This window comes from Phycodurus eques, chromosome 23 (assembly GCF_024500275.1).
Source record: "Phycodurus eques isolate BA_2022a chromosome 23, UOR_Pequ_1.1, whole genome shotgun sequence".
NCBI classification, from domain to species: Eukaryota; Metazoa; Chordata; class Actinopteri; order Syngnathiformes; family Syngnathidae; genus Phycodurus; species Phycodurus eques.
In genome coordinates this window covers 5973972-5995800 of record NC_084547.1, presented here as the reverse complement: position 1 = coordinate 5995800, position 21829 = coordinate 5973972, and the positions used below count along the sequence as shown (strand labels likewise).

General features: G+C 45.7%; 1 protein-coding gene and 1 long non-coding RNA gene across 4 annotated transcripts in view; both read left to right on the top strand.

Moving 5' to 3' along the window:
* Nucleotides 1–2: 2 nt before the first annotated feature.
* Nucleotides 3–8751, top strand: LOC133397661 (uncharacterized). Its single transcript, XR_009767678.1, has 3 exons — nt 3–49; nt 164–197; nt 7311–8751. It is a non-coding gene; the product is annotated as an uncharacterized LOC133397661 (long non-coding RNA).
* Nucleotides 8752–8799: 48 nt separating this feature from the next.
* Nucleotides 8800–21829, top strand: part of LOC133397658 (dachshund homolog 2-like) — a 30678-nt gene continuing 17648 nt past the window's right edge. For all 3 annotated transcript variants that reach the window (XM_061668812.1, XM_061668810.1, XM_061668813.1), the window contains exon 1: nt 8800–9732. In XM_061668812.1, the coding sequence (XP_061524796.1) occupies nt 9155–9732 (578 nt within the window). In that variant the 5' untranslated portion in view covers nt 8800–9154. The remainder of the gene's footprint in view (nt 9733–21829) is intronic.

The window sequence follows — 21829 nt, the reverse complement described above, 5'->3', positions numbered from 1 at the left end:
CGTCCCCTGCGCAGAACTTGTTGCGTTCAACTTCGACTCAGCGTTACTGGTGAGTATGATGTTTTATAGATTTTTCAAAACTATTTTCGGTGTGTTATATTGTGGTTTTATATACTGTCGTATTGATGGTTTGCATAATTGTGTGACTGGTTGTGTTTTGCAGGGTGGAAGAGGAGCTGGATGGGACAAGTAGCCAGGTAACAAAAGTCATAATCCTGAATGTTTGTTGGGCTGAATGGCGATATACAGTCGTGCTCGAGCATGACTGTATTGTCTAGTATATGTACTTGTCTTGCATATAGAAATAATTTTGGCAATCCTAATTGACCTAAAACAGGAAAGGTTTAGTCTGATTTCAGGTCAGACAGTCAAGGGAAAAAAAGCATCATGTGTCTTAATAGTCGTGCTCCAAAACATTGGCACCAATTTGAACATGTCAGGTGTAACAAACATTTATCAGAAAAGTGTTTTTTTTTTTTTTTTTTAATGGGGAAAAAGGCAAGGAAAACGGTTAATTTCCCTATTTGCAAAATATGCAGCTTCACATCAAATGTACATTAAAAATCAGCGAAAATAAAGTTATCATCTTCCACCAATAACAAAATGATGGCTGCGAATGTATGAAACGAAACCAATAAGATCGCTTGCTGCTTTTAATCTTTTACTTTTATGCGTGTCTTAGCCTTTCGCCCTTGGCCCACCAGGGGGAGCCACAGACAGTGTTTAGTCTACAGTGTATGTCGTTTTGGAAGGTTTGATGAAAAACTGCACCGACTTGTGAGACACGCACAACGTGAAAGATTGTTCGATATTGTATTGCTTCAGATCGCATACATAAATATATAACATGAAATCAGTTTGCAAAGGGGGAGGGTGTGAGGAAGAACACCGGCTGCACATGCATATATTTGGCGCGATGAGGGCACCACCCTGTGATCATTAAAGATGCAATGTATGTGTGTGGGGCACATCTTCTCCTTGGCCCATACTTAATGACGCTGCTGCTGAGTCAGCGGGTCTGCACAGTGACGAGGATGAAAGTTGAAGGGTGACGGAGAGAAGGACAGAGGCGAGTTGCTCGTCGTTTCAAGGCGGGAAACGGGAAAAGAAAGCAAATGTAAAGAACGGAACATATTACGGTGGCACATTGCGATAAGAGTGACCCCATTTACGAGTTATTTGAGATGCAAGCAGTTTTTGCTTTGACTTACGAACAACATTTTGAGAAACTAAACTGTCGAAATAAACGTGAGCGTTACATGTGTATTTCAAACAACCACATAGCTTTGCCTTAAAGTCAGATTAGCTTAATGCTACCAATTAATGTCTAACGCCACAGACAGGCTAATGAATAGCACCGATGTTGTGGGGTTATAACCCTTAAAGCGACACATTTTTGAACACAAACAGTGGAGTAACACGTAGATAGATCAAATAAGACTCTGACGTCTTTTTTTTTTTTAATCCTCTGCAGAAAATATTACTGCAGCTAATTGAGGAGTTGTGACCATCTCCTGTTATATCCGTATGTATTATACTGCCCCCAGGTGGCCAAGGCGTACACCAAGAGCAGCACGATGGCTGTTGAATTGAAGCAAAAAAAAAAAAAAAAAAAAGGCAAAAACTGCTTAATTCTAAGTCATGACTGTAAGTTATAATAAAGAACAATAATATAAAGTGCGTGCCCTGCGATTGGCGGACAACCCGTTCCTCACCCCTTGTGAGGAGAAGCGGCTCAGAAAATGGATGGACTATAAAGTGCTATTTTTCTTAGAGAAACATTACAATTGTTTTTTCTAAGGAGACTGGAACGGACGACTGCCTTTTCTCTTCATTTCAATGGGGAAAGATTATGTAAGATACGTGTTTTGAGTTACAAGCGTGGTCACAAACAATTGCTCGTATCTCAAGGGCACCACCGTAAGTTCTGGTTTTGTTCCATGATTCTAGTGAAAACGACCGTTCCAGTTACGAAGACAGTTTTCCTCTCGTATGTCCATTATTTCTTAATTGCTGTATCGTTATGTTATCATTGCACTCGCTCTACAATTCCCACTTCCTGTGTGTGTGTGTGTGTGTGTAAACAATAGAGTTGATTAGGCGTTGCGTGGCAGTGACAGCGCCTAGCGGAGATGATTAATGATGCTCTGTTTAATGTGATTAGTGCATTAATACCTCTTGTGATGGCTGAGACCGGCTAACGCTGCGAAAGGTCAAGGCGCTCACGCACACACACACACACACACACACACACGCCCGTAGTGGATCCTCTAGCACATAGGTGTCAAACTCAAGGCCCGGGGGCCAGATGTGATCCGCCACATCATTTTATGTGGCCCGTGAAAGCAAATCATGCTCGTCAACTTCCGTGATTTTTGCTCAACTCTGTACCCAAATTCCAAATTGTCATAATAATAAACAATAATGTTGCGATAATTGCATTTTTCTGTTACCAAACTCTTCTTCTACAGTCACTTAAACAATACTTGAACAAACTATTATCCTTGTCTTCTGATTTCAAAACTCGTTATCCCTCAATTTGTTGTGTAATGGTAATAATATGTTTTGGTGATGATTAAACATGTATATGGTTTCACTGGGCGGCACGGTGAACGACTGGTTAGCACATCTGTCTCACAGTTCTGAGGACCGGGGTTCTAATCTATGTGGAGTTTGCATGTTCTCCCCGTGGTTGCGTGGCTTTTCTCCGGGCACTCTGGTTTCCTCCCTCTAACATGCGTGCTAGGTTGATTGAAGACCTTAAATTGTAAATGTGAGTGCAAATGGTTGTATGTTTCTATGTGCCCTGCGATTGGCTGTCGACCAGTTCAGGGTGTACCCCGCCTCTCGCCCGAAGATGGCTGGGACACTTGCATGACTCAACTAACTGGCTAACGGTTAGCCATTTAACAGCCCGTTGCTATTTTGAGCCAACGGCAGCCAACTGTACACTCTGATTCGCTGACGCCCACGTCACTCCCCGGGCCAGGCCCCGCCTTTTGACGCCGCACACATTCAAAGTCGCAGATACGACAGTGTGGAACGCGAGGATGGCCTCCCCAAGTGGACAAAAATAATACCTGCTGTAATATATGTAATTGATCAATACTGTGTATTGTCAATAATTAGCAGATTTTTATCAAAATCCCAATCACAAGTCATCTTAAGCTTTTTATAGAAGAAAATGCTTGATGCAAGTGAAATGCTCGTACACCAAAGGTGTCTTGGCCAACAGTCGACAAGCATCGTTTGTTTGCCTTGAGATATTCAATCTTAGGTTTGAGGTTTTTTTTTTTTTTGCAGAGCACTTCATTGTATTGTTGTCATGTTATGCGGCCTGATGAGGTCTTTGTGTTGCTTTTCGACCCCAAAAGCAATTAAATTGTGTGTGTATCATTATGTTGTGCCCATACTATATTAGTTGGTCTTGACAGCTCATGATTGATCTTCTCATCGTTTCACCCTCAACACCCCACAGTGTGTGTGCGTGCGCTTGTATTAATTATGAGTCAGAGTTGTGTGAGGAATATTGTGTTCTCAGTGGTGCCCTCTTGTGGTCCAGTATAGTGGTTTTTGTATGCGTTTTCATTAGCAGCTAGTCACAGCCGCTAGCTTCTTGCTAGTGTAGGTTGTCTCGGTGCCTCGTGTCTGCGATTGTGCCGATAAAAGCGCGAGAATTACGCCCTCCCCCGGCCTTCTATCGGAGCCGTTAGGACGACAGAAGCACAGGGAGCGATGGAGGCCGATAAGACCCGCGGCAGGTTTCACCTTCCGAGTGTTTTATTGCGCTCACCTTGACGGCGGCCTCGCGGGGTCCCGGCTCGACCTTGGCGGCCGAAAGCAGCCCAATAACTCACTCCGGCCCGGCAAGAAGGTTCTTGGGACGCGTTCATTTCCACGCTGCTTCCTACTGGCTGCTTCCAATTTGTGGAAAAAGGTTTTGGTGCTAATGACGTGGTTTTCTACGGAAGCATATTACTGCCACACTGTTTATTAGTTAAAAGTACTTCGACCAAAAAAAATATGATTTATGAGTTATGAGTTATTCGTGTCCGCCAACACAAGTAGCAGCAAACAGTTGTGTTAGCTGCTGAGTTAGCCATTAGCGCGACATGCTAACAAGCCAAAGCATCAGCGTCAACATTGACAAAAAAGCTTCTTTTACAGTTTCACTTTCAACAAGCGAGTTGGCTGATTAGTCCACGTCACATCAAGTGGCATGACACTTTTCAGTTAATTAGTGGGCGCTCCATGACCAGTAAAAGTTACACAATGTAGTCCGTAAATGCAAAATGAATCCAACTGACGCGATGTTAGCATGTCGGCCGAGTTTCTGCTCCATTTTGTACACTTTAAGGGAGTTTGCCGTGTTAAAACTGCTTGCATGATTTCAAAGAGAGCGCATTACAAGTTTCAACAAAATAGCAGCAATGCTATGTTAGCATTAGCACCGTAAACAAGCCGAAGTTAGCCATGGCTGCTATGTCGCTAGAATGAACCGTTCCAAATGCAGTGTTACTATAACATAAAACAAATAATTTTTGGGAATGTTTAAACGATTAAAAAAAATAATAATCAAAGAGTTGATAAGCTTTACCTGTCGAGCAGAAATGTTGCTAATTACACATCATCAGCTGCCAGGGGTCCCTAGTCTTGTGGCCATTTGTCAGCAAACGAATGTTATTTTCCAGAGGTGGCTATTCCGTCATAGTTTCAGCAAAGCTCCTGAAGCCCAAGCTAACAGGCTCAAGCTAACAGGCTAACAGGTGCCGCATCCATCCCTTCGCGCGCTCGGTTTTCCCTCGGTGTCCTCCATGTTCCACCCGCCCCTTTCCTGCCTTATCGCAGCCCGATACCGTGCACGCGCGATATCCATCCACCCTTCTAGTTGAAAGTCTTTTTTTGATTGCTTTATCAATCTTGGAAGTATTATGATTTAACTGCTCGTTACACACGCACGGTTTATTCATTATAAGCGAATTAACCTAGCACTAATCATTTGGCCTCAGAGCGTGTGCGTGTGTGTGTGTAAATATGTTAATTTGATTGGCAGATATGACGGATTATAGCGGCGTACGATAACAACAGTGAAACTTCTCATCAAAGTGCCCGCTCCCGGTCTGTAATTGTGTCTGGCGCTCGGATCAATAAAGTTTTCCAAGTCCAATTTTCCAGCCTTCCACTCTTCCCGTGCCACTTCCCGCGTCCTCGTTGAGTTTGACTGGAGTTGGCGGAGGCGCTCGCTCGTCTCCTGTTGGCTTTGGTAACCCTTTTAGGACCCTTCAAACGAGCATTCCTGCCAGCCAATCGGCCAGATCCGCTTTAATCACAGGTGGCAAGGTACAAGTACAGATACTTGTAAAACTAGAAGTACTATACAGATTCAACTCCTATACTTAAGTCAACAAGTATATAATATAATAAATAAGCAAACGCACTTGAAATGTACTTGAGCACAAAAGTAAAGAAGAAATTGCACATTTGTGTCGAAACAGGAAGTGGGAGTAAAAAGTCGTCGGGGAAAAAAGTACTCCCGAAAAGTAAAGCTACCTAGAAATCTACTCGAGTCCACTTCCCACCACTGCGTTTCATGAAGCTTGGTCAAGGCTACCAAAATGATTTTGTCCCTGCCTGAGCACGCCGGTTGGACACTTGTGACCCCCGCAAGTCCTGGTTGGGCGTCGCTGGTGACAGGGGCCGCCACGAGGTGGCTGTCACAGTGATGGATGGCGCTGATTAGACCTTAATAATGAAATAAACGTGACACGATATCCTCTAAAGCTCCTTCGCAATGGCCCGCTTTGGCGCTCGGGAAACACTGGGGTGAATGTTAGCTGCCTGCTAATCACGCACGCGCGTATTTTGGGGGAAAGGTCCAAGATTAGTTCATTGGAGGCCTTTTTGTGTGTTTGAGAGAGAGAGAAACTGAGATGTGTGTATGTGTTTTTGCGAGAGAGTGAAAGGTGTGTTTTTTTTTTAAATAGCCGAAAGTGTGTGTCTTTTAACCTGAACAAATCGAAAAAAGTATCTGATATTCGGGTAAACAGGACACGCAGGTAACCGATGGCAACCATCATCAATCAGTGTGGAGAACCTGCTGCTGGCAAAGGCAACGTGAACACAGGCGAAACGTGTGTGAGGGTAAAAAAAAAAAAAAAGCAAAAGGACAAATTGGGACGACGACGGCTCACCGAGGGGCCGTTAGCGTTTGTCAACTTTGAGGTGGCTCCATCCTGGGATCCCTCCATCTTGCCATTCCTTTATCATCCCGCCCGTGACGTCGGCGGCGCGCTCTTCCTCCGTGTTTCCTATCAAGTCTGCCCTTTCTGGATGAGCAGCTTTTATGTGGCGTGTGATAAAGAAGGGGAGCGGGGGATGAAGGGCAGAGCGGGAAGGAGAGGTGGAGGACGGAAAGGTGCAAGCGCATTATGATGGCGTTCCTATGTTGTCCTTTTACATCTCGTGAACGCGTTTGACTCTTTGAAAGTTTGCCGGAAGATTCTAAAAGTATCTTTGTTGCCGCTTATTTTAAGAACCGGAAGTGAGACACAGCCACGACGTCATTCGGGACTGAGGCCGCATTTAGAATCGTTCCCACGGGGGCTTTCTGGTATGTGCGATACGTCTGGCCACACGAGGCGGCATTTCTTCCCCCCTAAATGCGTTTTGATGCCGCGTTTACTCCCGGTTTGTCGAAACCGTCGTGAGTCAAAGCAGACGTCTGCAGTATCCGTCCGTCCTCTTCTGCTGACTGAGTTTTGTGATTGGATGAGTGACTGTGTGTTAAGCGGAATTTTGGTTTAGTGGACGACTGTTTTTATTTATTTTTTCAACTAAAGCGCAGCAGTTTCTCATCCACAAGCTCAAAACATATTAAGAACGTCCGCGTTTAGCCATGCTCATTAGCGTGGCTGAAATGGCGGCAGGCCATTAGCATTACATGGCATCGTCGCCACCTACTGCTTAGGAGTGCGAATTGCCGGCATTCCGAGCCCTTCCAAATTAAAGCTTGGTCCATTTTTCCTGTTTTATTCGCCCCCGGTCATAGTCGAGTGCGATTAGGGAATAGAGAATGAGTGAATGATTCCCAACACTCATTCACACATTCCCCACTCGAAGGACTTTTTTTTTTTTTTTTTTTTTTTGTGAACTATACAATCCACTGTGTAAAAATACCTTTGTAACGAGTAGGGAATAAATCAGTGATTGTAGACGCAACCTAAATGAGCCCTAACATTCTTACATCTTCATTTGTTGCCCTTCATTAGCATTTAGCATTCAGCTAGCTTGGTCCTGCTTTCTCTCCACAGACCCTGACCGTCATTCCGAAACTCCTGCGGATCACCGCAGATTTGCTGACTTGCGCACGCACTAAGGAAAGCTAGCTGGGGGCTGTGCGCTTGAGAGACGGACGCTTTGATTTGAAGCTCGTACAAATAAATCCCGACGGCCTGTAGTCACGTTCAGACAGCTGTGTGTGCGAACCAACACGACGTCGGTTTTGCCGGGTTGAGAGATCCTTTGGAACCTCATCCTCCCCTGGGACGAAGAGCAATTTCGGCGACAGGTTTTCCCACTTTGCTCCTTTCGCTGCTCTTGTCACCTCGCGTCGCGATGATCCCGCCGAGAGATACTTTTCTGTCGTGGGTTCTCTCCACTCGGCCGAGGCATCGCTCTCCTCCCCCCTCCCGATGTTGTCCAACCGCGCGCTTTAGCTTCCGTGAGGTAACGGCACTCTCCTTTTTTCATTCAGTCGCAGCGTCTCGGTGTAATGGGATTACACGGGATTACAAAAAGCAGACGATCTGTAATCCACACCACTCAATCCCATTTACGACCGAGTAATTCCTCCTCGCTGCTGCTTTTAATCTTCTTTCACTCCTACCATCTCCTGGTGTCAATTAGTTTGCTTTCAACCCCCACCCCCAAATATCCAACCTTCAGCAAGTCAAAGGTCAACATGAGCCGCACCGCACACCCACGTGCGTTAAACGCGGATGCGAGCAGCCTGTTCTTCATTGACAACACATCTTAAGCATCAAATACAGCGAGTTTGAAAAATGAGTGCTGTGATGCCCTCGCGTGTGGGCAAGGAGAGCCACGCTTGCCCATGCGCGTTCAGCCGTTTATTGAATGGGACAAAATGAGAACACGCGCAAGGAGCCGCTGTAGGCCACAACTCGGATTTCAGAAATGTTCTTGCTTTGACTTGCGAGCAAACATTTGAGATAGGAGTGCTGCGTGGTGGCAGTGAACTCGACTCGCTTCACAAGTTTTGCGTAGTGTACAAATCTTTAAAAAAAAAAAAAAAAACACGAAATAATAATAACGAAATAAAAAGTATTGCGCATTTTGTATTTAAAACAATCACATGACTTTGCCTTCAAGTCAACTTGCTTAAGACCAACATGTAATGGAAATGCCATGAACGGGTTAACGAATAGCGTCTACGTCGCGGCTGGCTCGTGCTTGAACACAAGCGGTGCAGCAACACACGTAGACAGAAAATATAATGCTTACAGGCGTATATTCTTAATCCTCTGGCAAAAACGAGAAATATTACAGGAGCTTACTGAGTCTCTTACAGGAGTTGAAAAGTCATTTGTTTGTGAGAAGGAATCGCAAGGCACCGTTGCACTGGAAGGCTGAATTAGGAGCCTGGTGCGGATTTGCCTTCTCACAGATGAATGCATTTTTTTCCATTTAAAAGTTTTATTTAAATTATTTTTACATTTTGTAAATATTTTGTAAATATTGTATAATTTTTTTTTGGGGGGGGGGGGGCGGGCAACCCCAAAAACGCTTCTTGGCAGTTTATTCAAGGTAAATGAAACTCTTAAATCAAGGTAACTCTGGACAAACTTTCCTCGAGCGTCTCTCTCCCCAAAGTTGAGAAAAGGGAGAGGATTGCCCAAAGTCCGCCCCCTCCTCACCTCTCGACCAATCGCAGCCCCCGTCGTGCACGGGGTCCTCGCCGATTGGTGTGGCCGGATGTCGATGAGGGGGGAAGGGGCGGGGCCAGGACCCGAGCGCGTGTGCGCGTTCGCTGGCGCGCGCGCAGGCGGTTTGTACTCGCAGAGCGAAAAGTTGGCGTGTGCGAGGAAGGCGCAAGAAGCCACGACGACCGCGGGAGAGTGTCGCCCGCACTTGCAGCATGTCGCTCCCCGGCTCCCCCTCACTCGTCCCGGCGAGCTCGGCCGCCCTGTACCGCTCGCCTCCGGAGACGCACCACCCTTCGGCGGCCCCCGGCGGAACCTGCAGCCCGGCGCACGGCAACTCCAACCCCCGCCCGCTGTCCCCGCGGCTCAGCGGCGGCTTCCTGCCCGCAACGGGAGGCGCGCCGGCCGGCTCCCTGGTGTCCGGGCTCGGCGGACTTGGCTCGCTGGGCTCGCTGGCCGCCTTGAGCTCCGCCGGGCCGGGGCCGGGGCCGGGGCCGTGCGGCGAGTGCAAGCTGGTGGAAGTGCACGGCGTCAAGGTGGCCAGCTTCGGCGTGCACGGCCAGGAGCTCATCTGCCTGCCGCAGGTGTTCGACCTCTTCCTGAAGCACCTGGTGGGCGGCCTGCACACAGTCTACACGAAGCTCAAGAGGCTGGACATCACGCCGGTGGTGTGCACCGTGGAGCAGGTGCGTGTGCTGCGGGGGCTCGGCGCCATCCAACCCGGCGTCAACCGCTGCAAGCTCATCTCCAGGAAGGACTTTGAGATCCTGTACCAGGACTGCACCAGCGCCAGGTCAGTGCACGTCGCGTCGCCAAACCAACTTCTTCTAGTTGTTCTTTCTTTCGCCATCCCTTGCACCACATTCACAGCGCTCACGTCAGAGCTATTAACGAGTCATGTAATTGCACACATGCGACAACTCAACTGGAGAGCCATTGTTGCTGCAACCCCTTCCCGTCCTCAAATCATAATGACATTCCTCCAGTGACCCCCCCCCCCCCCCTCTCTTTAAATCACGTGCTGGGGAAAAGGAAAAATTAGAAGAAAGAAAGATGAACTCCCACTGGGCTTCATCTTCTCAGCCAGCAAGCGTGCAGGTGCACCCTTTCAAAAAAGGAAAAACTTTGGCACGTGCGCCACCAAAAGATTTGATCTTATTTTGTTAGCTCATTTGAGACGGCGGGAGCAAAACGTCGTGTTTTGTTCTTCAACCAAGAACGAGCCGTGCGGGCGCGTGCACGTGTAAATGGATCGTGAGTGACAGGAGAGGGCCCGCTGATGTCGGAGTGTTATTCTGGGCTCTTCTTATCACGACAGGCTGTTCGAGACGACATACACACACACACATTGACGAGATGGAGGTCGGAATGTCAGGATCGAGCGCGCCACACCAGACGTTTTGGGAGTGGAGACAAAGTCGATTCGTCGATGACGCCGTCGATAGTTTTCCGGCACAGTACGGCGTTGCCCGCGGACCGGCTAACGTAAAGGCATATTTCGCGGTTGTTGTCCGCGCATTATTGCATATAACATTTTGGCATTTTCCCTCGTTCCTCGCTAGCAGTCCCGCGTAGTCCCGCTGCTGTGAGTATTTGAAGACGAGTGTGGCTCAAACTCGCTAAAGCTAGCCAGGCTAACTTCAGCGCTCAACCGTAACCGGCTTGTTTTCGTAGTCTCGAAGGCGTCGCCTCGTCGGCCGGACGACGCGTTATAGTCCGGCGACGGCAGCGGACGGGCTCGTCTAAAGTTGCCAAAAACACGCCGTCAGTTGACTTGGCGCGTCGATGCCGCGTGCTAAAGTGGACTTGTCGCTAGGCGTGGGCCGCTCGCCCCTTTTAAAGTATAGCGTGGTTTGAAAAAGTCATTGTTTCAAAACAAAACCCCTTTCATTTTCCATCAGCGGTTTTATTTTTGGCGGTCGTCGCTATTGTTTGTGCCAGCGGTTTGTGAGCCCGGCCACTTTTTTTCGCCCTTTGTCGAAAAAGTTTTCTCTCTCTCAGGAATTTTCCAGGAAGCGCAACTTGGCTGAGGAAAGCTATGCAAAACACTCCTACGAAGAGGGGATACTTCCGCTTACTGTTACGAGAGGGCCACCCATCACTCTCGACAAATTCAACGTAACATTTGCAACTAGCTATGAAAGTTAGCCGAGCTACAATTGGTGAAATGAATAATAATATAGACTCGCTACTTGAGGCAGCTAAGTAGCTAACGAGAATGCTAGCATCAGTTTGTTTCCACGCTGACGTTACGTTACGAAGCAGAGAAAAGCAGAGCAGTAACTTATCGTTTTCTGAGGAGGACTTTCACTGTTGTACTGCATTTTGATTTTTGTTGCATTTTTTTGGACCTTTCGGTGTAAAAAAGTGATTTAGCCCATCATTTCAAAGTAATACCTTTTTGGGGTGTTGTTGGGTGTTTTTCATTCATTTCCATGGAGCATTGAGTTGTTTTAATGAAGCCAGACGGCGACAAAACCGGCCAAGCGTGCGCGCAAACACACAAACAAACAAACCGAGCGATCGGTTGTCGCACGGGCTCCGTTTGCATGCGCGCCGTTTGCCAGCAGAGGCGCCCTGGTGCGGTAAAAGCGAGCGTGGCCAGCGTACCCCGAAGCGGGCTCGACCTGACGGCCGCGCTTCCTGTTTGTGTCGTTCTTGCGAGGCGAGACGCTGAGGGAGGCTGCGTTCTCTCTCTTTGACTCTCTTTTGTGGACCGGAGAGGAGTGAGGGATCGTGGGGAGAGAGGTGGAGATCAAAGTAAGAAATCCGACCCGCTGCACAGTGGAAAATAACGGATGCCGAAACTTTATTTGAGGAGGATGCTAACGGGATGGTTACATGTTTCAAATCAGGCTCTGAAGTCTTGGTCCTAAGATGACGTTTAGGACGAGATGGCGAATGGTTGCGTCGCTCCGCAGATCGGCGTTCAGATGAGTGGGCGTTGCCAAACAAAAGCGCTAAAGTGGAGTGCCAGGGCATTTTGTGTGTGTGTTGGGAGGTGGATGAAGTTTTATAAAGAATCCTTCCGATGTTCCGATCGACAGCAATGCTCAGAATGCTCTTGCGATCGGTAAACTAGGTTTGTTGTCCCTTGAGTTGAATTTGTGCGGTGAGCAAGCTCGTATCTAAAATCACTTTTGTTACGAACGTGATACATTGAAATGTCCTTAACGTGTTCCCGCCTCGCAAAAAACACATTCTTCGTGATTCTTCGTGACATTCTTCGTAATAAAGCAAGATAGCACTGTATTGTTCAAAAACATAATGAAAAAAATAGAATGGAAAGAAATAAACTGGTTTAATGAAGTTAAATTACTGTATGTACTTGTGTTGGATGGGTGCCTTTAAGGGGCGTGGCCTAGTAATGAGTGACATTCGTGAGTGTGTAGAATGGAAGGAATTAAACAAGTTTGCGCATCGCGATTTCACGCGTGATTGCCCATTGCCGTTTTGCTGCTTCTGTTTTTTGAGCCTTAGCCACTAGGGTGCACTATAATGCAGACATTCATGATAAACTAAGAAGAGTTTCACAACAAAGTGACTCAGTAAGCTGCAGTATTAGTACAATAATAATATTATATTAGTCCTTTTTTGTAGAGAATAAAGAATATATGACGTTGAGTATCATTATTGTCCGCCTACGTGGTTGCGCCACTGTTTATGTGCAAATATCCGTCACTTAAATGGATATTACACCGCTAGTTTTGCGTTATGTATTGTTTGTTAACATTAAGGTATTCAGACTTTTCATAAGTTATGGTTTGCAGATTTTGGCTGTTTGCGGTCGGGCCCGGTCGTTGTCCGCCGTCGTCGTTATATCGCACAGCTCTACGCATACCAAACATTTGATTTCCGAGAGGGCCTTCACACCGCCGCTAAAAATGGCCGAAAGCATGTGAACTTGTTGGGTAGGAAGGAATGGAGGGGGAGGAGCTGGGAGCTGGATGTTGTCGTCGGCAACAAGATTATTTCATGCCCGCAAACACACACACACACACACACACACACACACACACATGCGCACTCAGGTGCACTTAGCAGATTGGTTTGGAAATGGCATTAGGGAGCGTCACAACGGCTTTTCCGCTCGTCCGCCAGGTAATCGCTTCCTCCTTTAACGTACTTCCTGTTTGTTCCCATACACTTATTTTCTTCCATCCTCCGTCGGCCTCCGCAACACAACATCTGTCTTCTTTTCCAATCTTCCTGTCATCAAGCAATGCCCCCGTTGCGCACCTTTCCTAACGTTAGCACAAGCGCCCGATTGACGGCGCGGGTGTGTCCACGTACGCTCGAAAGGCAACTTCTTATCGATGAAAACGTTGCAAAGATGTCACACGGTACAGATGAGCAAGCCCGTGTCAGTCCAAGTGTCGCTATGGAATAATTGCAGCCCAAATCAATTAAAAATCACTACAAAATTATTCGTGTGTGTGTGTCCTTTCGGAGACAGCATGTCATTAACACAAACTGTAATTAGCATATGGACACATGACAGAGGTGTGCGTGTGTTCTGACAAACTTTATTCCTGATTTAGTGTGGATTATTATTTTTTTTAATCGTTTGTGTGTGTGTGTGTGTGTGTGTGTGTGTGTGCGCGTGTGCGCCCATCAAAAAGCCGCCCAAACTGAAAACGTATAATAATCCATTTAAAAACATGTCATCATGATTAGAATAATAACAGTGGTTAGACTGACTGAGGCGTTCACGGACGAACAAGCTCTCGTTGTTTTTGTGTGTTTGCGTGTGTGTGTTAAATGTGACAGTCCGGCCTCCCTCGTTTATTTCTTTAGTTTCTTTTGTTTTCCCACCAAGATGGTGGGCGACAACATGAAGACAAATGTGCTGTGGTGGTCTTGATGAAGACGCACGTTTATTACCTGAGTGCAAAAAAAATGTGTGTTTGTGTTTGTGCTTGTGTGTGTGTGTGTTTGTGTTTGTGATAGCTTGTCACAGAATAATCACACTCACTATAATTTTCTCATCAAAGTGAACAATGTGGCTGCGTCTTTTCATTTTCCTGCTTTTTTCCCCGTGTGTGCGTGTGTGTGTGTGTGTGTGTGTGTGTGTTGTCTTTATTCCTCCATCTTTGACTTATTGGTGTCACCCATAAATCAGCGCGACGGACGGCAGGGCGGGTAAAAATGGTTGAAAATGCCATCAATTTCCAGACTTAATTTTTCAATGTTTTCAACTGAATTTATTCCTGTTTGTGTAGTGTAAACAAACCACGCGGACCTTCTGCAGCCTGTAAAACAACAAAAACGTGTTTCCATCCAGATAGATTTGAAATCATGCTTGATTTCGTGTCACGTTCCCTCTGTTAACTACATGTTCATGTTGTCCTTCACAGCCCCCATACAAAAAGTATAGAGAGGGGGATTGTTTGAATCTTTAATGGCTTCTATCTATCACAGGGATTCTCAGTGCGGTACCCGAAAGAATCACTGAATTTAAAAAATTTAAAACATGAACTACAATCGTATTGTTCACACTAGCATGCAGCTTGACGCTATCCACTAGAATACATTTTACTTTTAATGTGCAGTATTTTCTTTTACTTTTCACGTACAGTACAAGTGTAGGATTTATTTTATTTCAAGTACAGTACGTTTTATGTACAGTTGAGTTGTCTAACTTTTAAGTACAGTACAATAAATATGCATTTAATATTTAAGCTCTGTTTGTTTTCAAACATTGAAGTACAATTTGTATTTTAACTTTTTTGTGCATTGCATTTTAATTGAATCATTTAAGTCGTTTTTGTGAACCACTGATCTATCACAATGTGAATGCATTGAAACTAAAACCGAGTTCATTTAATGACTGAAAATAATTATACAAATCCATGTCCATAAAATAGCTTTGTTTTGAGATAAATACACTGACTCTTAAATTAAAGCTAATTTAGTTACCAAAATACCCTCATTTTACATGGCAGACGTAAAGTGTAAAAAAAAATAAAAAAATAACTTGACTTTGATTGAGATTAAAAAAATCTTCAAAATGTCAAAGACCCCAAAATGTCTTAACAAAAATGCTAAACGTTAAATTAAGATGAGATAGAATGGCGGCCGCATTGCTAATCTGCACCCTCATTAATCATTTATTTGCTATCTGCCTGTAACTGAAATGTAAATAGCCTGTTTAACCTCCACTTACACGTGTGCGTGTGTGTGTGTGCGCGTGCGTGCGTGTGTTTTTGTGTGTGGAGGAGTGCATGTGGGGGTGGGTCGCTTTCAAGTTACAAAAGAAGTTAATTAAAAATGAAAAAGGAGAGCGGCGGGAGGAAGAGGAGGACGGCTGGAGTGGACGGGCAGGAGGGAGCGTTTTTATTGAAAACGGGTGGACAAACACAGCGTAATTGGCTTGGGCCGCGGGGCCGAGGGGGGGCTTCAAAGAGCCCAGCGCCGTGGCCGGCAAATGAAGAAAGAGTGCGAAGATGAGGCGGGAGGGCCCAAAAAAACAAACAAAAAACAAAAAGTGTCAACTCAGACAAAGTGGAGATCAGCAGCTCAAAGAGGCCAAAGGTTGTCATTAAAAAAAAAAAAAAACGTTATTTGCAACCGCACAGACACAAAAACACGCTTTTGGCAACCATCGGAACAGCGGCCGCACCGGTGCTTAACCGCTGTTAGCATGTCGCGCGCGTGCGTGTATGTGTTAGTGCGCGTGTGGAAAGATGGAGGTTTTTGCTCACTCACCGTCTGATTGAATGGGAGCCGAAAGGTTGCGACCTCTTTCGAAACACGGCATGGTTCTCAGCATTAATCAAATAACACACACACACACACACACAAATACTTGTGCTGACCTTCACACGCTCACTTGCATGCACATTGAGTGCGCATCTGCTTAAAAAGAGAGAGAAAATGTGTAAGCTTACGTGTGTGTGTGTGTGTGTGTGTGTGTGTCAGACCTGAACAAACATTAAAACACTCAGCCAGGTGAACCTAAAGAGGATTACACGCACACACACTACAGTGTCAAATGTCTTGTGTGTATTGTTTAGCTTGTGTGTGCGTGCGGTCGTAATAGTGACATCTGCACCGTTGGCTAAACAGCTTGCAAATATGCTGATAAAAACAATGCCAGCAGCCAAATTTACAACTCTTATAAAAGACACACACACACACACACACACACGCACACACTTACACTCAGAGGACGTATTATTGTGAGATTTACAGTGTGTGTGTATGTGTTTGGCTTTATTGCGCTTTACAAGACAGCAAGAGCGTCTACGTAAGCAAGCCTGTGTGTGTGTGTGTGTGTGTGTGTGTGTGTGTGTCTCTCGAAAAAAAACTCCCACTGTGAAGTTTGTTTTTCGATATCAAACTTGAGCATTGACGCGAGCTGTCGTTAGCATCGTACTTTAGCATTGGCCCTCTCTGTTTTTTGCAAAGCGCTAATGGTGGGGTTCACTGTAGTCATTGTCACGGTAACATTCAACTTGAGTGATGATGCTAGCTGTAGTTGTTCCTATTGTTTTACTACATGCAACAGACGCCCATCTGATGGTCAATCAGTGGCGTCATTGTTGCTACGTCCTCTGCTTTGGACAGTCGAAGTGCGGGGGTGTGAGAGTTTCAAACGGAAAGTTCTTCAGCTCGACGCAAATAACATATCCCGGGATAAATGTGGCGTCGTTCTGTAAAAAAATGAGCAGAAATAAAGTTTGTTGACAAAGGTCATATTAACTTTTTCCCCCAACGTGGAGTAAATTTAGACTTACTTTGGGACCAGCTGTTTTGGAAAGGATCGTGTGTTTGTGCAGCCAGTGACACAAATGTAAAAATCAAACAACACAAAAGTCTAAAAATTACAACTTGCTTGTTATGGAATCATGGGGGTATAACACAGACACAAGTGTCCAAACTGAAGGCAAGAATGTGAATCCCCTCTCAGGTCTCAAGTTGCCGCCTCCTCCCCCATCCCTCCATCCTCCTCCACCTCCCTGTGCTTGGAATTAGACAATGAAAACAATGACATTGGTGTCTGTTTCTTTCTGGTTAAAAAAAAAAAACCAAAAAACACACCCTTCCCCCGCTCTCGGTCACCTTTCCCGCCATTCGCTGTCAGATGCCACTGTTTTATTTTCAATCATCCATTTATTTTCTGTGTGATTTCATGCTCCAGCGGCTCTATTGTCCGCCCGAGGAATCTCGTGATCACGTTAGTTTTGCCACTTTTAGCTACAAGCCCATTTAGTATTGTCTGAATACAGAAACAAAATGAAAACTCCTCCATTCAGAAGGTGACTTAAACTAGACCCCTGCGTAACGCCAGTGTCAAATATCACAGCTGAATATGCTGCTTCTCGTGCTTTTGTTCACCCCTCCTTGTTGAAGTGATTCCAATTGTGGGCCCAAGACTACAAAATAGAGCACCATCTATTTCCTGGAGGCTCCCGTGGGACGGGCCTGTTTTCTTTGGTCGCAGTTCCGCAGTGTCAAACCAAATACGATCTCCGTGGTTTTGGACCCGGCAGAAGACAAGGGGAAAGAGACCCTGATGCTTTTAAATTTGCCGCTCAGTAACGTGTGTTTCCACCCGCTCGGGACGCAAATGACCAACAGCTCAGAAAGTTGGGACATGTGTGGGGAAAGAGTCGGCGTTTGAATTGGTGCATTTCTGGAGATGGACCCAACCGAATGTCTTCGTCCTACTGGTTGCTCGTTAAACACGCCCTCCCTGCACTTCTCTTTCTCTCTTTCCTCCCCCCCACCATTCAGCTCGCCCGTCACCCATCTTTGTGTTCCTCTTTTCTTTTTCTCCATCAGATGATTAATTCCTTCTCAGTTTCTCTCTTTAGCTTTCTCCTTCTCAGTTATTCCACACTCTCGTTTCCTTCTCTTTTGTGTGTGCACTGTTGTTGTTTGCATTCTTTAGGGATTTGACCATGTTTGTAGTTTTTGCGCCCCCCCCCCCCCCCTCCCCTTTGTGCGCGGGTATGTAAAGGGAGATGGAATGTGTGTCCTGCGTGCTCGGACATCAGCGTGTGCGTGTTGAACATGTGAAAGATTGTGTTTGGATTCACACATGCATTAAGTGCAGCATTTCCTGCCACAGAGGATGACAACTGCGATATATTTGTGCTGCTTGTCGTTCCCATATGCTTTGTTTGGAGTGACCTACTAAATGGGTCACCGCATTCTTCTGCGCCCCCTTTGCCCTCCCGCTGCTGCATGCTAACAGCCAAGCAGCTTGCGCAAAAACCTCCATTCTGATAAAGCGGTGCCTTGAGATTACCGTGACGTGTTTTCCACGATCCTCGAGCCGTCGTTCGACCGATTTTCTTCCATTGTTTTGCAAACACAGACAGGAGATACAAGCGCTGTATGGTAGCGGTGACGGAACTCGCGTCACAACGAGCAGCAGTTTGGCAGAGACAATTAGTGAACAGTTTTTGAAAAAACATTCAAGCTGTATAATGCCACTCCCAGATCAAGTTTACTGACAAACCGAACAGGAAACAAACGTAATTGCACCTTGTGTATTTACGACAACCAATAGTGTGCCAGCTTAATTCTAACACTAAATAGGGTTGACGTTGCAAAGCTTTTAACCCTTTAAGCAACGGAGTGGACGCAAATAGTGCAGCAACACATGTAGCCAGACAATACAACAGTACTTAGTCATAAATCCTTTATCCTCTGCGTAGAACGACTTATATTAGTACCAGACTGATGAGCTGAGAGAGGAGTGGAGACCCCATTGAACAGTATATCTGTTTGCATGCACAATGGCATCTACAATATTATAGAGTCCTATTTTTGCCTCATTCCAATACACATTACAACAGTTGTTGTTTTTTGGGGAGGAGGCAGAAACGGAGTAGCGGCAACTCCGTTCTTTTCAATGGGAAAAGAGGAGTTTTTGAGATACGAGCACGGTTACTGAACACATTTAACTCCTATCTCAAGTCACCACTGTACCGTATTTGTACGGTGCAATTGTCGTAATTCAATTCTCTTCATTTCTTAGCATTTCTCTTGGCTGCACTATTTCCGTACATGTGGATGTTGGATTTATTTATTTTATTTGTCCAATCAGATTTCAGCCTCAACGTGTTGCCATGTCCATCTAGTCTGCCCACAGTCTTCAGAATCGGCACTGCTAGCCCATGTAACTTCAACTATATTAGCAACGGGACCGTTGATTTAACTAAGCGGATTTCAAATTCGTCAGCAATTTCCCGTCCTCTGATTGGTTGGTCTGAGCGAACTGCGTCTGGCGGGATCGTCACACATTTACTAAGCCGTCTCTCGTGGGCACGATGTATTTTATTGAAATGTTTGTTTGATTTTTGTTATAAGTTAAATACCGCTCCTGTCATGTTGCGTTTTTGATGGGTTCTCAAATTGCATCGTGATGGCGGCGCTATTAAAAGGTGGACGAAGGCCCGAGTAGCAGACGCGGGCCCCGCCCGCCTCTGTCATCGTATGTACCGCATGTCTGCTCATTTGCCTGACGTGTTAGTTTAGTAGTGTCAAACTTTACAACTGCGGCCATTTTTTTTATTTTTTTTTTTTATTTGCATCATGCTTCACTTTGGTGTGCGTGAGTGTACATATCGTGTGTGTGTGTGTGTGTGTGTATATCATATCGAGTATAGTGTGTGTGCATGTGCGCATGTGTTTGTTCTTCAGCGACCAGGTTATTCCCCACTCCAAAAAATGGGGTGAGTGTGTAAATCAACAGTAACAAAAATAATATATTCAGGGAGATGTGATGTGTGTTCATGAAAGCACTGTGAGAGAGACATCTCTGTGTGTGTGTGTGTGTGTGTGTGTGTGTGTGTCTCCACTGTGACCTAGTGTAAACTAATATTGATTCAGCTGTTGGTGTTGTACACGAGTCATAAAACTGGACTTATTGTAGGATCCAGGCTTTACCTTCTCAGTGTGTGTGTGTGTGCGTGCACAGAGAGCACATGTTAAAAGCTACACACACACACGCACACACACACACAACACACACTTGGATAGCTGTCCTGAAGTTGACAACACAATAATTTGACTTTTCATCCTGATTCTTCTCATCCTTTGTTCCCTCCTTCCTCCCTCGTTCCCCTCTCCTTATTCAAATAGAGGACACAGACAATCCAATAAAGCTCCCTCTGCAACCCTGCACTTGTCTCGCAACAGCTGTGGTGTGTGTGCGGTGTGTGTGTGTGTGTGTGTGTGTGAAGCACCGACTCAGCAGAAAAGGAGGATGAAACCCTCCGAGTCGGACAGGAATGTCATAGAGTGGAAAAATGGTGGGATGAAGGCAGAACAGAAGAGAAAATGGAAAGAGGGGAAAACTATTGGGATGTCACGTGGTGGGAAGTATAAATACTTTGTAACTATTCTAAAGTAGATCATCAGGACGAATCAGTAATGATTTTTTTTGTTTTTGTTTTTATAAACACACAAGTATGCGGACTTGAACTTAAGCAAAACGCGAGTGCTTTTGCCGCCTCCGGCGTGGCGATTCACGAGCGGCGCGTTTGAGCATTCTGTCCGTAGACGTGAAGTTTACGTTTCATTTCAAGCCAATTCCACGCCTTCGTCCCCACCTGGCCGAGAGATAAAAGATGGCGGCGCCGAGGAGCGGAGGAGGACTTAAGTGATGGCAAGAGGAGGAACGCGGAGGGATGAAAGATGACAGGCGGCGGGCGAGCGAGGCGTAGACTCTTGGGAGGGTGGATGGAGAGAGAGAGAAAAGATGTGAGGGGGTGGCGGGAGGCTCACAGAAGAGATGACAGGGCGATGAAGAGGAAGAGGAGGAGAGAGGTGAGCGTCCTTGCGCTGTCAGGGCCGATCGATGGCACATCATTTACATTACACTGACTTAACGGCCGCGGGAGGAGGGGGGAGGACAGGTGAGCGGGCGGGCGAGCGAGGGAGGGATGAAGAGTCGGAGGGGCAGAAAATGAACAACAGCGACTCCCCGTTCGGAGGTGAAAACCGGCGCGTAGCGAGACCCCCGGATCGATTTGCCCCTCCCCCGCGATTTAAGATGATTTAAACACACGTTTTCAACCCATTGTTCGGGTATTTGAACGCAAGCAACAAATTGCAAACATAAAATGGACAGAAAATACTCTCCGACAGTCATCCTCAAAGTGTGCTACGCCAAACAATCGCGATTCAGGTATGTAGTCGCAATTCGACTACATACAATCAACACCATCAAACATATTTCTTGTCAGGATGCGTACATCCTAAACTTTTTAATCCAGTAGAGTACTTTTACTTTTCATGTACGGTACATTTAAAAAAAATTAAAAAAAAATAAATAAAAAATTCAACTGCAGTACATTTTTGAAGCAGTTCAGTTGTATTTAACTTGCAAGTCAGTAAATTTTCTAAAACTAAATAAATGTTCATTTAGTCATTGCATAACATTTTTCTTTTCCTATGTGGTCATAATATATATATATATATATATATATATATATATATATATATATATAAAATACTCTTCACCCCCTCCCGCCTGTTTTGGATTTGACACGGGTCATGTTTTTTAATTTGTCAAAATTTCAATTCAGTTCATATTTTTTGTTGTTTTGAATGAATTGTTTTTGGAAATCACTGATTATTGATCAATTATTTTTGCATGTGCCCTGACTGACCTCGTGAAAGAATTGGTCGCTGTGTTGGCCACATCGTAACCGCTTATATGACATAACGTCTTCCGATTGCCGATATTCAACCGCTGACAACTTTCGCTGCCTACCTTCTTGAAATCGGACGCTGCGTTTTGATTGGCCGCTTGTAATAGGCGGCCCGCGACTTGAGGGGGGTTCGCTGTCCAAGGAGGAACGCAAACGCAGCAGGCGACTGCGGTCACGCCGTCCGAAAAAAGAAAGCGTACTTTCCCGTGGAGGCCCCGC